General features: G+C 36.1%; 1 protein-coding gene across 1 annotated transcript; it reads right to left on the bottom strand.

The window, feature by feature from the left end:
• Positions 1-278: 278 nt before the first annotated feature.
• Positions 279-15,082, bottom strand: HACL1 (2-hydroxyacyl-CoA lyase 1; the record flags this gene model as incomplete). The annotated part of the gene is made up of 15 exons (XM_010072594.1): positions 279-311; positions 727-913; positions 1,520-1,627; positions 1,904-2,062; positions 3,527-3,681; positions 4,653-4,754; positions 5,048-5,131; positions 6,567-6,672; positions 7,835-7,970; positions 9,707-9,819; positions 10,282-10,376; positions 11,361-11,432; positions 11,938-12,010; positions 13,680-13,760; positions 15,033-15,082. Coding segments are annotated over 15 exons (1,554 nt in total), but the record flags the coding sequence as incomplete, so codon positions are not given.
• Between the last annotated feature and the right edge of the window lie 54 nt (positions 15,083-15,136).

The raw sequence follows: 15,136 nt of genomic DNA, 5'->3' as shown, positions 1-15,136 counted from the left end.
ACAAACTGTCATGGGTATGACTGAGTAAAAGACAAAGTATGCAATTTTATCATACGTGTTCCTGTACAATCTCTGAGAAAGCCTGGTATACATTCAGATGTGTCTTTTCATTTTACAATTACTTAATTTCAGCATTTAAAGGCTCCTCTAATAGCAGTTCCAAAATTGCACTTTGTTCCAATGCTTATGTAAAAGAGAGTTGTACCAGCTCCACTTCTGGAAACCAATTTAGTCTTCCTTAATGCACTGCGTTGCACCACCATTATCTTCATCTTCTACTACATGTTAGAACGAGTCAGCCAGGGAAATTCCTGGAAGGAAAAGAAAGCCAGAATAAAAAACATATCAGAATGGACAAACAGTAAGAGGAACAGGATACAAAGATGTATTAACTACCAAATGGAATCCACAGGAAATAAAGACTGCTCAAAAACATTTTGTCTCATTTTGTCAGGAATGGAAAGGAACAACCATAAATTCTGGAAACAGTCATTAAAGACACTATGCATTAATAATAGCCAACGGAAAAAAAAATGAAAACAAACTGAAAAACAAACCAAATGCACAGTGTAAAAGCACCCATGCTCCTATCTCCCAAATCGAAAGACAGTCTTCCGGCCTTGCACCTATCTCTGCCTTCTCTGCAGTTTAAGTGATAGTTTCTGAGGATTTCAGAGGCTTTCTCACATGAAGCTTGCAGAAAAAGAAAGGAAAGCATATACATGCCTGTTTCTTTCTCTCAGACCGTGGATCAATCATGACATTTATAAGAGAAGGTGTTTGCTTGTCAGCAACACTTGCTTTCAGAGCATTCTGCAATTCTTCTGGTGTTTTAACAAAGTATCCTTTACCTCCAAAGGCAGACATAATTTCCTCATAGTGTGAATTTGGCAGGAGAGAAACAGGAGGCATACTGTAATGAAATGGAAAACTTCTGATAAATGTCAGGAAAGAATTGCCAGACTGACCAATTTAATTACTTCAGTGCTGATTTTTAAAGTATAAGATGATTATTGTGCTGGCCTGATGAATTTTTCTGGGCTGGAAGAACTATGTTTCCTATACTACTTAAGCTGTGTTTATAGGGTAGCATATTCATTTTAATCTTCTGGAGACATTCCTGAGCAAAGCTTTAGGTTAGTTCTCTTGGTACAGAGAGGTCAGCTTCAGAAGCAGAAGCCCAGTGTAAACTTAGAACACAAGCCTCGGGTAGTTTTAGAGATTATCATGATTTTGGAGGTTAGCCCACTATGAACTCTGTACTGTGTAGCCTGAACTGCTGCAGGAACTTGAGACAACTAATAGTCATCTCTCTGCTGCACTGTTGTGTAAACAATAGCCTGGAATTAGGTTATTTGCTTGCTTTTGGTAACTAGTTCTTACTTATATGAACTTAGCCTAGGACTAAGTTCACTTTATGAAAAATCTCAATCTGGATCACAAAGTATTAAAAGTGAAGAGAATGACCATTTTGGTCACTTCTTCCTTATTTAACAGGACATACTTTGAAGATGCTCACCATGTAGTAGGATCTCCACCCTTCAACATCTCCTTCCAGACACTTGCATCCAAACCAGCGTAAATCCCATTGTTGTTTACTACGATAACCAGGATTGGCAAATTGTATCTACAAAAGATGTATTTGTTAGAACTGTGAAATACTTGAACATTTTTGTAAGGTGTTAAAAGTGTTCTTTTGCCTTAAAAGAAATTTTAAAAAAATATTGCTTCCACGTGAAACATGATCTACTCACCCCTGGCAACACACTATGCCACAACAGCATAAAACCTTGTTTTCATGTGCTTTTAAGAGTACTCCATCTAACAGCAGCGTCCTTGGCCTTCTAGTTAAATTGATCCTGGCAATATATGAAGAGGGTCTTCTTGAGCAAAAAACAGTTACCTGCAAATAGTTTCCAACTCCATCCCCGAAAATCCAAAAGCACTATCTCCTTCTATGCAAATGACTCGCTTTTCAGGTTTTTGGTTTTTAGCTACCATTGCAGCTGCTACAGCAAAACCCAGTCCGACTCCCATTGTTCCAAAAGTACCTGCATCAAGCCTGAAGGAGAGAATACAGAATTACTACCCCTTTATTTCTACTCAGACTTTTAAGTTAATCCATGGTGACTTAAGAATTACTACCCCTTTATTTCTACTCAGATTTTTAAATTAATCCATGGTGACTTTTCTTTGCTTTTAATAATTTGCCACATACTATTCAAATACTGTTTCATAAGCAATTGTTATAAAGAGATACCAGATGTATAGATTATTACATTCAGTCAAGCATTTGATAAGACTGCAAATGTTTTAAGTGATATAAACATACTGGAATTCTAATTAAAAATTAAGAACTCTTGTACTACAATAAAGAACTATTCTTGTATGCTTTTAGCTTGCATAGTAACAATATTTCAAAAACATTCTATTACTGTAAAGATAAGCAGACTACATGACATGTTTCTACATTTAATTCCTTGAAAATATAACTAGAAGCCTGAGAGCCATTGGTTAAATACTGCTGCTCAAATTTTAGTCTTCTGTTGAATTTTCTAAATTAAATTGAAAGCTGTAATTAGGTTAGATCATTTCAGTCAGAAGCACATTACAGATATAAAAGTACATAAAGAACTAGATTATTCTAGGGTTAACTTTTCAAATTTGCTTTCAGATATGCACAATGCAATCTAAAGAGGGCAACCATTAACATTACTGTGCCCTTATTTTAAATAAGGGGGGGGAAAAATGCAAACTCTTCCCCTAACTTCACTGGAAGTATGGGTTGTTTTTGTTGGTTGGTTGGTTTTTTGTTTATAAAGAAGTATTTAGGTTCATTTAGGACTTTAGTGCTACTTTCACAAGAAGGCACAAGCTTCACAGTCACATCAGAAGCTTCACCTCACCAGAGAGAATTCACTTTTTCCAGAAGAAACTCAAGAAACAGCACTTAATTCCTATTTAGATTAAAACTAGACTACACATACTGATTAAAGTCACATACCAACACTTCCAAATTTGAGTGTCTACATTTTAGGCATGCAGGTTTACATGAAAATGTGCCCAATATATAATCCAATTTTCAAAATGAATTGATTCTTCTTCAGTTTTTCCTGTTTTTAAGTGTGTTTCAAAGAAAAAACTCTTCTACATGAGAATCCCAACGATTGTTTTTATTTTAAATCAGTATTTACTACAGACTCTGAGCACAGAAATAAACATCCAGATCAAGGAATTCAACATGATGCTCCTCACTCACTTCCCACAACAGAGGGAGAAACGATCACCATTCTGTTGCAGAGCACACAGAGAAGTCACAGAGAACTGTTAAAATCTATGACAGGACATCAGTATATGAGTAGAAAACTTCCTTAACTCTTCTCCCAACATACTAAACTTTTTTTTTTTTTTTTTGAACATTTAAAAAGGATTAAAAAAATCCGGACCATCATACTTCCAGGATAAATGAAAACATTTATACATAGATCTAGCCTGTTGAATCAGCACAACAAAGAAAATACCACACCTTTGACGGGGGTAGTAATTTGGAAGCATAGTTCGTCCAATGTCCATTGTGTTTGCTCCCTCACTTACTAAGATGCAGTCCTCAGGTATCAGTTCTCTGATGTGATGAAAGACTGTGTAATAATTCATAGGCAGGGATTTCTGTAATGCTAATTCCTTAAAAAGAAGAGATATTAGTAAGTCCTATGGATAGAATTTATAATAAGGTACATAACTGAGGCATTTAAACATTAACGATGGAAATAAAAACACACTCTGCTAGGTAAGGCTAAAGTATTTGGTCTTCCATGCACTACATCAAGGTCACTCCTTTTGTATCTATCCTGGTGACACAATGTATTTCTCAGAGGCTCACTCAGCTCAGCAACCCTTGCATGGTCATCAATAACAGGAAGCTATTAAAACTCAGTTTAACCTGTGAAGTTTTTCTACACATAGAATTGACTACTCATAACCCTAAGGGAGCTGTCATCTGTGTGCTGGGAGGTAGTTCAAAAGAGTCATTTGCCACAATGAATTTATTATACGTCCCAGTCTTGGAAACATGCATCTGAACTTGCAGAATACGAGCTGCATAAAGTTAGGCATACGCCAAGCATCTGTGGTCTTCTGGCCTTAACAGCTACTTGCTTTTAACACAGACTATGCTTCCACCAGCACTGCTAAACAGCTGAACAGCACAATTACAGAAGAAAACTAAGAATGCATCTTCACGTAAGCTAGCTTTCACTTGCAGTACTTGGAGTAGCTTAGAAGTCACTGCCCACAATGCTGCAGCTCTGGCTGTGGTCTTCTACTTTTAAGCTAGCTTTCACTTGCAGTACTTGGAGCATCTTAGAAGTCACTGCCCACAATACTGCAGCTCTGGCTGTGGTCTTCTACTTTAAGAACTCAATCCCAGAGTTCAATGACTTCCACACAGTTTGAATTTATACAAAACCTAGAACACTTAACTTACAGCCTGAAAAGAGTAAGCCTGTACAAGAATGGTATAAATTTTCAAAGCCTGGGTGAAATGACTGTTGGAAAGAATTGAGGAGGTTGGATATAGACCAGAGACAAAACTGACTATGCATCAGTGCCCATTAAGGCGAGAAACCTCCTCTTTTCTTTCATTATAACACTACCTTTGATCTTTCCTCGTTGCTTGTTATTTTCTCTCTTAGCTTCTTCCACCACTCTGAATTAGAAGGATGTTTCAATAATCTTTTGCTGACTTCTTCTAAGAGCTGGAACAACATTGAAATGTTGCAGAGATTTCTTTCAACATATTTTTAAAAAAAATCACAAGCATCAAGAATAATGTTATCAAGAAAGATGCCAGCACAACTACAGTTACACAAATCAGTCTATAACATTTAATTTGGGAATAGACTGGATGCACAGCATGAATATATTGCCTGAAAAATGTTTTTCCTTTAACAGTTTTTTTTTCTTTTTTCTTTTTTTTAAATAGTAACTTACTTCATATAAATCAGAGGAAATTAAAGTCAAAACAGGAGGACACCCGACATTACGTTACCTGCTCAGTCACAGCGTTTATGTCACCTAATAAAACTGCAGCTGGCCTCACATTATTCCCCAGCTCTTCTGCACAAATATCAATCTATATTTCAGAAAGAAGTACCACCATTAACTCAAGGTTACTAAAGAGAATTTTTTTTTCAGTTCAAGTGAAGAACATTGCCTAACAATGTCTTCATACCTTGTTTTGGCTGTACAGATAACTTCCTCTGCCTTACATTGAAATTACATCAGGAAATGCTTTATTCAAAGTAAAATCCTACGGTATATATCCATCTAAAAAAAGTTCATATATACTCTTAAAATTGACTGCTTGCTTCTTTCAAGCTCTTACAGACAGTACAGAACTTTATTAGAAGAAGATGGTTGTGACGTTAGTGATAATTATATGAGAACTAAAAATCTAGACTTATGTATAACCTTAAAGTCTATACAAAGCAGTAATTTTCTTACTGAGAAAAGTTTGTGCATGCTGCTTGGCAGTAAGAAGAAACTGAAAAGCCAAATGCGAACAGTGAAGAAACTTCCCCACTTTCTTTATCAGTTACGTACAAGACCTCTAAGGTTACATGGAATACTAACTTATGATCAGGTCACAGACTATGAGCTGAATTTGTATTCTAATACTAACCCTTGACAGTGAAAAAATTATTTTATGTGAGATGAAAAAATATTAGAAAAAGGAAACATAAAGGATGTATTATTTCATAAGTCAAAAGGAATTCTTGCTTAAAAATTTATGTTATTCCTCTGGAAAAGATGCAAAGTTTGGAAGCTGAGATTATGTCCCAGATCACTGAAGGCAGGCCAGTCAGCACACTGAATCAACTACTACTGTTTGATCACAGACTCTAAGGGAGGAGATTTTAAAGACATAAGCAATTTAATGACTTGTCTTTCTAAGAGCTTGTCAGATTGCCAAATACATTAATTAGTTAAATAGCCTCTTTTCCTCTTAACATTTCTGAGTGACTGAGTTAATGACTTGTCTTTCTAAGAGCTCGTCAGATTGACAAATACATTAATTAGTTAAATAGCCTCTTTTAACATTTCTGTGTGACTGAGCTCTTATAATGACTGACTCTGGATCTGAAAGTAATTCTATTTCAAAAAAATCCAGCTGAGAGAGCAGCCAAAAAGTATGAAAGGTTTCACCATTTCAAGACAATTTGCTTTCAGTCAGAGAAACACCAGTTCTCCGAAGATCACACATGTATCCTGAGTCTAATCCTGTATTAGTCAACTACATAGAAGTGTCTGCCCTCCTCATTACACCAGCACCAAGTCCTTGATAGCTGGAACACTGCTGTAACCATTTTTAGAAAAAATAAGGAAGTAAAAAACCAAAAGAAATCATAACTATTTCTGGAGATCTACCATAACTATATGCACTGTACTGCACTGTCCATAGGGCAGTATTTGCTACATGAAATACACTATCAAAATAACGTACAATAATTGCTTTAGACAATGCTAGAACACAGAGGACTTCAAGTGTTAGTAATTTTCCTTCTTACCTGAATAACTTTTACATCTTGTTGAAACCTTGGTGGAAGACCAAAATGCAAAATCCAATTCAACCTTGCACCAAGCAAGATGATTACATCAGCATGCTGTAATGCCCTAAATAAAGGAGAATAACAGAATCAGATAACGAGGAATTATAATTAAATGTAATAGTGTTTTCAAAATTAAAAGTAATCCTAACCACCACAGCAAACCCCAGAATATACATATAATACTTCCTTTCTCTATGCTGGTTGCTTAGCCCCAAAACCCTGTATCCTTTTACATATGCAACCATCAAGCCATCCTTGAGCTTAGGAACTCAAGAAGAAAATGAATTACTATTTGCCTAATTCATTGTGTTTGGGAAAGGAAGCGTTACACTAGGAGACTAATAAGATGTTATAACAATGCTGAGGTTAAAGCAAAAGACCCACTACTGTGATACTGGCAACAGTGGATGCCAAAATTAAGATTGGTGTGGACCTCTCAGTTTAGACTCCCGTTAACTTACCTTTCAGCTAGGTAGACAATATTTGGCATATTCTATTATTCTACACTTTTCTTAACAGCATGCTTAACAGAGATAAAGCTAAGATGCTCAACAATGGACAATATTTTAACCTCAAAGTATATAAATGCTCCATCTGCAAGGTGACTCCATGCATATTCACACCTAACAGGGTTCTTACAGTTCATTCACGAGTTTTATCAAAAGCCAAAAGGATCTCTTATAAACTACTTTAAACATAGTCCTTTGGTGTAGTTTGAAACACCTCATTTTTCTTTTTAAATAAGCTGCAATTTATTGATGGTGTATTGCAAACACCATGCAGAGACAGCAGATATCAAAACTTCAACTGCAATATATGCACCTTAAGCTTCTGCTTATAGCATTAAAATAAAAAGCTAGTAGTTTGTCTACTGCACTAAGTTACATGTTTAATATAAACTCTTTACCAGTTTCATTTTATGTTATGAAATATGTACCAACAGCATTGATACATCTAGTTGCCATAGGTTTCACAGTCACAGAATATTAGCTCTCAGATAAGTATCTTCCTCACCAGCATTCTAAGCATTGTCAAAAGTGATCCACCTAAATCTGTTGTCTCTTTCCAAGCAAGATCTTCAATGCTCTCAAATGAGGTGCAAAATGCAGTTGAAAAATTTTTGTTGAAAGCATTTTCTCCTCCCTGGCATCTATAGACCACAACAATTCCTAGTTGTTTCTCAGGTGTTAGGATTAGAAGCCTTGCTTTATACTTACTATACTTACGTTGATCTTGCTGCAGCTACACAGTTTGGATGGTTATCAGGAACTACTCCTTTTCCCATTGGAGTAGGCAAAAAAGGCAGTCCAGAAAGGTCCACCAACTTCCTGATGCTGTTTTCAGCACGTGAATAAGCAGCACCTAAATGAAATGAAATGAGATTGTTTAATACTACAGAAACCTACTGTACTCACCTGAATTTCAATTAACCTGCTTACATTAGTGGCAGAAAGAGTACTATTTCCCATTAATAAAGCTGTCTGTTATTTTTCATTCTGGAGAATTCAAAATATAAAATGACAAACTACAGGTATTTGTGTTCAAGTTTCCCATATTTTTCACAAAAGCTTTTTTTTTTTTTTTTTTTTAAAGACTTCAGCTGAACTTGTTAGCTATTTCTGTGAAGCAGGGAAGTGAAAAATATAGATTTTTTTTTTTCTTCCTAAAAGGACAATTCTGGGTGGGTGAATTTCTGTATTACGGGGCAGAGACTTCTGCAGCAGCAACAGGAGGTGACCTTTGTGTTGTGTCATGTCATTTTTCCTTGCACCCTGCATGCTGTTGTATTACGTGCTCCATAACAATCTGCCCGACACAGGTCTTTAATGAAAAAAAGGAAAGCTCAAAAAAAAGAGAAGCTCGAAAAAGACGCTGTGAATATATGTGTTTGTGCATACATTTACTGTGATGCTACCTTCAATACAAGGCTGCTGAATCAAGGATGTCCAGGCAATCTAGAATAACTGACTGGTCCCTGTGCAATGACTTAAGTCTATGAGTTTTAAACCCTGAAGAATAAACTTCCTTATTTCTTCCAAAAATTCTGTTAACAACAATATATAGCAGAATCTGCTAGGCAGATGTGAAGAAAACACAATACCTCTCAGTTGTTGACATCAACAAAACACATAACTACATACTTTTGAGTTTTCTACCTTTCATGTTCAAAGAACACCCTTTGTTCATGTGTATCAAACCAGAGAGAGCGGAAAAAACCCTCTCCTGATCTACTTTCTGTCTACGATTTCATTACCTAATCAATTACGAGGTCCACCTCATCTCAATCACTTCTCAATCATTCCCTGGCTAAACACAGAACCTCTCTCCCAAGATACAGATTGTTCCCAGGTCTGCAGGAAAACAGTCTGGGTGAAACAATTTGGTTATTTCAATTCTGTTCCTAGCAGACCTGCATCTTCAAAAGAAACACCACTGCAGTGACTGACATTCACAAGGAGGGACAAAATAAGTGCACCAGGACAGAGAATAATTATTCTCTATATCTAGGGACACCTCTATTTTAGAAATAGAACACTTCACTGTCAGAGTACAAGGGAAAGTCTGTAAAACAGCAGTAACAGCAACACCTGCAGTGTTGCTTCATGTCCCCACACAGGTAAGCTGGCACTTTCATTAAGTCCATACGGAAAAATGACCTTTGGTTACTTTGATTCTTGCTATATATGCCAGAGCATCAGAGAGAGAATATAACTTCTGTATTCTGACAAAATTTGTTTGAAATTTTCAAAGTGATATCTTGATATTGGCTCTCTGCTTAAGACAATGTTTATATTATTCTTTTCTATTTAAACCTGTATTTTATCAATTGACTTTTCTCTTAACCTAGATGAAAAAGACAACAGTTACACAAAAGAATATTCTAAAAAGCGAGCAGATTTTAACATGAAATTTCGAAGAAGTTTGTTTGGGTTTTTTGTTTTGGTTTTGTTTGGTTGTTTGTTTTGGTTTTGTTTGGTTGTTTGTTTTAATAGAGCATGAAAGAGAGATGACTAATACTTATGGGGAAAAGAAAAACACATTAGTAGTTGTTCTTGTCCCAGACTTGTACAGTTCAAAGCTACATCAAAGCATGCTACCTTTGCCAATGATTAGCAGAGGCTGCTTGGAATGAGCAATGATAGATACTGCTTTAGATACAGCATAGGGTTCAGCCGTGCTAATGGGACGTGTCAGGCAGCATTCTGTGTATCTGGAAGTCAAGCAAAACAAAAGAACTCTTTAAAAAATTCAAAACAAGAAATGTTGAAAGATAAAGCCTGTAGTTTAGCGTAAAACTGCAGTTGCTGCATACCATGTGACAGCATTTCTCAGAACAGGATATATTTTTTTAAAACAGGCTTTGAAGTTCCTTTAATCTTACAGGTAGTGTTGTTCCAGAGATTTACAAAGTGGCATCATTATATTACCATCATATTAATTTACTCGTTTTTGCACATCTCATTACAAATTATAACCTATATGACATGTTGTGATGCAATGTTACATTTTGAGGATAGATTTTTAGTAGCATTTCAGCCTTGTGGCAAATTATTTAATCTCTTACTCTTTTTTATCTTTTTTTTTTTTAAGAAAATAAAATCTAAAAGTAACTTAAAATTAAAATTTCTTTTATTCAGTGATTTCAAAAACAATGAATATAATCTTCACGCACTTGACAGAGCTCTTATTCACTTGAAGATTTACAAAATCCCCAGGTATGTCAATATAGCAGGAACCTGGACGACCATATATGCTGGTTCTTACAGCCTAGAAAACAGAAAATCATAGTTTTAACCACTGTTAGAAAGGATTTAAAAAAATCTTTATATGTAAAACCCAAGAAAATCCTAGAGTAGGCAGAGAAGGAACATACCATTTCATATTGCTGAACCATGTCAAGGAAGGCTCCCATGGATTGATTTATACCAATAAATGTAAGTTTTAACAGCTATTTACATTTTCCCCTATATGCCATCTGAAGCCTTTCAGTAGATGCACAGTATTGGGCTTTGTTACATTTACAGAGAGACAACTGCATTATCAGCTATTGCATTTGGAAATACTAAATTAAACTTTCATGCTGAATTCTATATAAGGTAGCACAAATAGAGAAAAAACAAGTCAACCAATGACTCCATTTTCCATTACTTCTGGTTCCTGTTCTATTACAGGTAGATGTTCTGCTGAATTTGCATTTCTGGAAACAGTATCATTGCATGCAGAATTTAGGCTGACATGGCTAAAGTGTAGCAGTAGTACAAGACTTTTGTAACCGTTTCTGAAAGTTGAGATAAGGACGTGTTTTCTCTTGCTCTCTCAAAAAATCCACCAAACCAACAACTAACCCCCAAACACAACTATCTCCATCCTCACATCTCCAAATCTTCCCAGAATGAGAATTGTAAAAGAGCTGAGGTTCGTGGTGTTGCATTTCTACTTCTCGCGCCTCTCCCTAAAGGCATTTCTTTCACAAAAATCTTTCCAGCTCTGACTGAAGCTAACAGAAAATGCTGCAGGGATCAGTAAGCATCAGATTGGATCAGAATCTATTTTTAGCCTGCTCCATAGCACAGTTCATTGGAAAAACCTACCTGCTCATCAATTTACTCAATCAACCATCACCTACCAGTTGTGGGATCAAACTATTTACAATAACAGCTATACAAACATACAAATCCTCAAAACTCATGCAGTAGGATGCAGTAGGACAGTTACTTGTTGTTCTGTTGCTAATTTAGTATTTTTGCATACCTTTTTTTTAGGAATAACTTCTAGGCTGCTTGGGCGTACAGAGAGTTTGTTGTACAGCCTACCAGCTTCAACCTGAATAAACGCATATAACAATTATATTGATTTATCAAAGTGGGTTGCTAATTTCCATCTCATTTCAACACTAACAAAATGAAAAAAATGCCAAATGGAAAGCCACAAGTTGAAAACTCCCACAAATTAAAAAGCAGTTTCTCAACTGGTGGAAACTATCAAAGCCATACTCATTCTACTGACCGCTTAAGTATTTTTTTTTTTTTAAGTGGTGCTTCTTTCTTAGAAAGCTTATTTTGCTTTCTTCCATCTCAGAACAGATAGAGAAGTCCAGTTTATAGCAGCTGAGAACCTAAAACAGAACACGAATTCTAACACGACTGTGGACGAAGACATTCCAACCTGCTGTTATTTACACAGTGTCAATCTTAAGCCAGCAGATGGAGCAAATCAACAGCATGATAACATCTGACAGGCAATGTCCATTGTTATTCTTACACTAATGAAGAAATAACACCAACTATGTAACTGAAATATTTTTGTACGAAGTTGTATGTTTGTGTACCTGTGGAAATTCTTGGAAAGCGCCCATGGTTTCCTGATTTCTGTCAGAAGAGCCTCCAATAACAATCAAAGGCCTAGAAAAGTATATAAAAAACAAAACAAAAAACCCCAACCTTAAGCATACACATATTTTTTATAACCGCAATCAAGCTCTCCTGATGGTCAAATCCTACTGCTCTTGGGATGTTGTGCACCTTCAGCACCCACAGATCTCAACAGAAATAGAAAGTGACCAGCACAATACAGGAGTGGATTCTAAATATTAGCATGTCAGCTGGTAGACTCCCTAGCAGCTTTGGGTGACTAGTTTTAGGACAGTCTGGCTGTATTAAGTGATCCACATCCAGCATAAAATTCTAAAACCAAGTCATATTGCTAGCAATTTTCATTAAAGTTTGATAACATCGGTGGCAAGGTGGTTTGAGAGGAATGGCAACAGCTAAAAAGCAAAAAGGTATTGTTTGATCTAAAAAGTATAAAGATGTTTGTTCATAAGAGGCATTGTCATGTGCACAAATTTAGGGTTTCTGAATGCTTACTTATCTCCTTTTGGCACATGGCAGGCAAAAGGCAAGCCTGATGTGACCAATGGAAAAAAATCATTGGCCAAACACTGCAGTTTGGTCAGTGAAAACCAGTCTACTTACTATATTGTCAAACATTCTGCCAAATTAGATAAGTCTTCCCCTTCACCTTTTGCCAACAGTATGGGTTTATGCAAGATCAAGTCAGGTAAACAGAGTTTATCTCTGCCAAAACTCAGTTTGTGAGAAAATAGAAATGTCTCCTGCAAATCCATAAGGAAGTGCCATGAATGCTTCTTTCTTATAACCAAATTCATGACTGTCCAAAAGCAAGGTTTTCATATGATCTTTTTTCTTTAATATAAAGTCACACAGGGACAGCCATGAATGCTTCTTTCTTATAACCAAATTCATGACTGTCCAAAAGCAAGGTTTTCATATGATCTTTTTCTTTAATCTAAAGTCACATAGGGACAGCAAAACTTTAGTCCCTAACTCACTTTTTTTAAAATAATTTGAACACTAGAGATTTTTTTTCAAAGTGTCAGAGACTTGATTTGTTAGTGTTCCTATTATCAAGCTTCCCTTGTCCGTCAGCCACTGTTAATCTAATGCTCCAGATCATGTGAGCTTAGTACTACCAGAGCTTCCACCCAAAGTACCTCATATAGCTTTCCGAACAGCTTTCAGTGGCAGACCAGCTAAAGCTGACATGTCTCAGTGAAGGCTTGTGGGAGTAAATGTCATCACTCTGTACATGATTCAATTCAATACTTAATTACTGCTCTAAATGTCTGCAGGGGGAGCAGATATGGATTTTAACAATGCAGTTGTCAACTTTTTCACATATGAAATACAGCAATTCAAAGGCAACATGGCTTTAAAATTAGAAAAAACCTCTAAGTCTCTCTACGATCAATAAAGTATTACAGGCTGAATATTGACTTAATTTTCAAATGTATCCATACAATCAGGTATACTGATAGATTTTCCAATATATGCATAACGAGGTAGGTAGGACAAAAAGGAGAATTTTATCCATGAGAATACAAAAAATGGAACTGAATTACTTTTAGGATTGATAAATGAAGAATTCCCTTCTCATTACCCACAAGAAAGAATAAAAAAGTCCTATACTAAATACTGTGCAGCAAAACATCTGCAACATATAACAGCAAACAATTATTAGAATTTTAAAGGGAAAAACTAGTTAAATTACCAGCAGTTTATGGTTGCATTTGCCATCCCACCAAGGGCATGTAAAAAACCTGGACCGGACACTACAAGACATACTGCTGGTCTAGAGAAAAGCAAACAAAAAAAGAGGAGACAGAAAAGGAAAGTGAGCACAGGGAACATCACATAAATCACCACCAATAACAAAAAAATCAGTAAGATGCTAAAACAAAATATTAAAAGTTTTACTCATGACATGAAAATGGATGAACAGCAAGGGATTTGTATGATGGACTAAAGATAGACATGGGAATCAGAAATCATGTATCAACCCAACTGAAAAAGCAAGTGAACAGTTGTGACGTGCCACCCACACAGAGGGCTGCAACATATGCAGGCTCATCATAACACAGCTCCTTACTTCTTTTATTGCATTTACTTCATCATCTAGCATTTACATAGAATTTGGTAAGCCACTTATGTCTGCAGTTTTCTCAGCTCCACTTTAGCACCAGATATCAATGAAGAAAGCTCACAAAGGAGGAAGTGCATCTGATTCAACACAAATTTCATTATAGTTTCATTCAGGCAGAGGCACTTTTTAGTCCAGGTGATGAGATAAAAATGACAATTCTTAACTCCTGAGCATTCTTTAGCAACTTTACAGACTCTTTACATATCAGAAAAAAAAAAATCACCTTACTTCCAGAGGATTATTCAGAGGAAGAAAAACTACAGAAGTGTAACAGAAGTGTCATGCCTGCAGACAGAATAAGGAATGATCACCTGCATCATCAGGCTTGCAATTGTGAGCATGCAGACACCAAAAGTTTACTTTAGAAAAGGATACCTGGGATACCCGAGAAGCACACCTCACAAGTCATAGGCCAGAGAATGCTTCTCAACAACATTAAGAGCAAAACGCAGAAGCAGGAAAAGCCAGTATTTTGTGTCTGAAGAAGCACAGGAGAGACTGGAAGGTATATGATCAGCCTCTGTATTGGGAAGGTATTTGTTGAATAATACGACCAGATGATGAGATTAAAGTATAGTGGGTCCAACAAGTTGCAACAAATAATGGTGGCGTGATTTCTGCCCCTCATACCAATGGTGTTAAAACTACTATTCAGAAATTAAAAGAGAAAAAAAAAAGGAAGTTATAAAATGGACAGTATTATATGATCTTAAGCACCTCCTTGTTCCTGTACTGTGAATCATAGCAACAGAAACACTGATAACCATTACTGACAGTTATTTCAGTATTCATGTTCCATTTTAACTGCCCTACATCTACATACACTAAAAACACACAGCTCCAAAACAAAAAACATTCCTAGCTTCTAACTGTTGAGTTTAATACAGTTGATACTATATTATTATAAATATTAATAAATACGGAATGTCCCTGCCAGTCAAATATCCAACAGCAGATGCAGCATAACAGGCCTATTGGAAATATTGGAGTTAATAATACAGTTATTATTATACACACATTTCATG

This window comes from Pterocles gutturalis, unplaced genomic scaffold, assembly GCF_000699245.1.
Source record: "Pterocles gutturalis isolate BGI_N339 unplaced genomic scaffold, ASM69924v1 scaffold18172, whole genome shotgun sequence".
Lineage (NCBI taxonomy): Eukaryota > Metazoa > Chordata > Aves > Pterocliformes > Pteroclidae > Pterocles > Pterocles gutturalis.
This window is presented reverse-complemented; position numbering and strand designations above follow the sequence as displayed.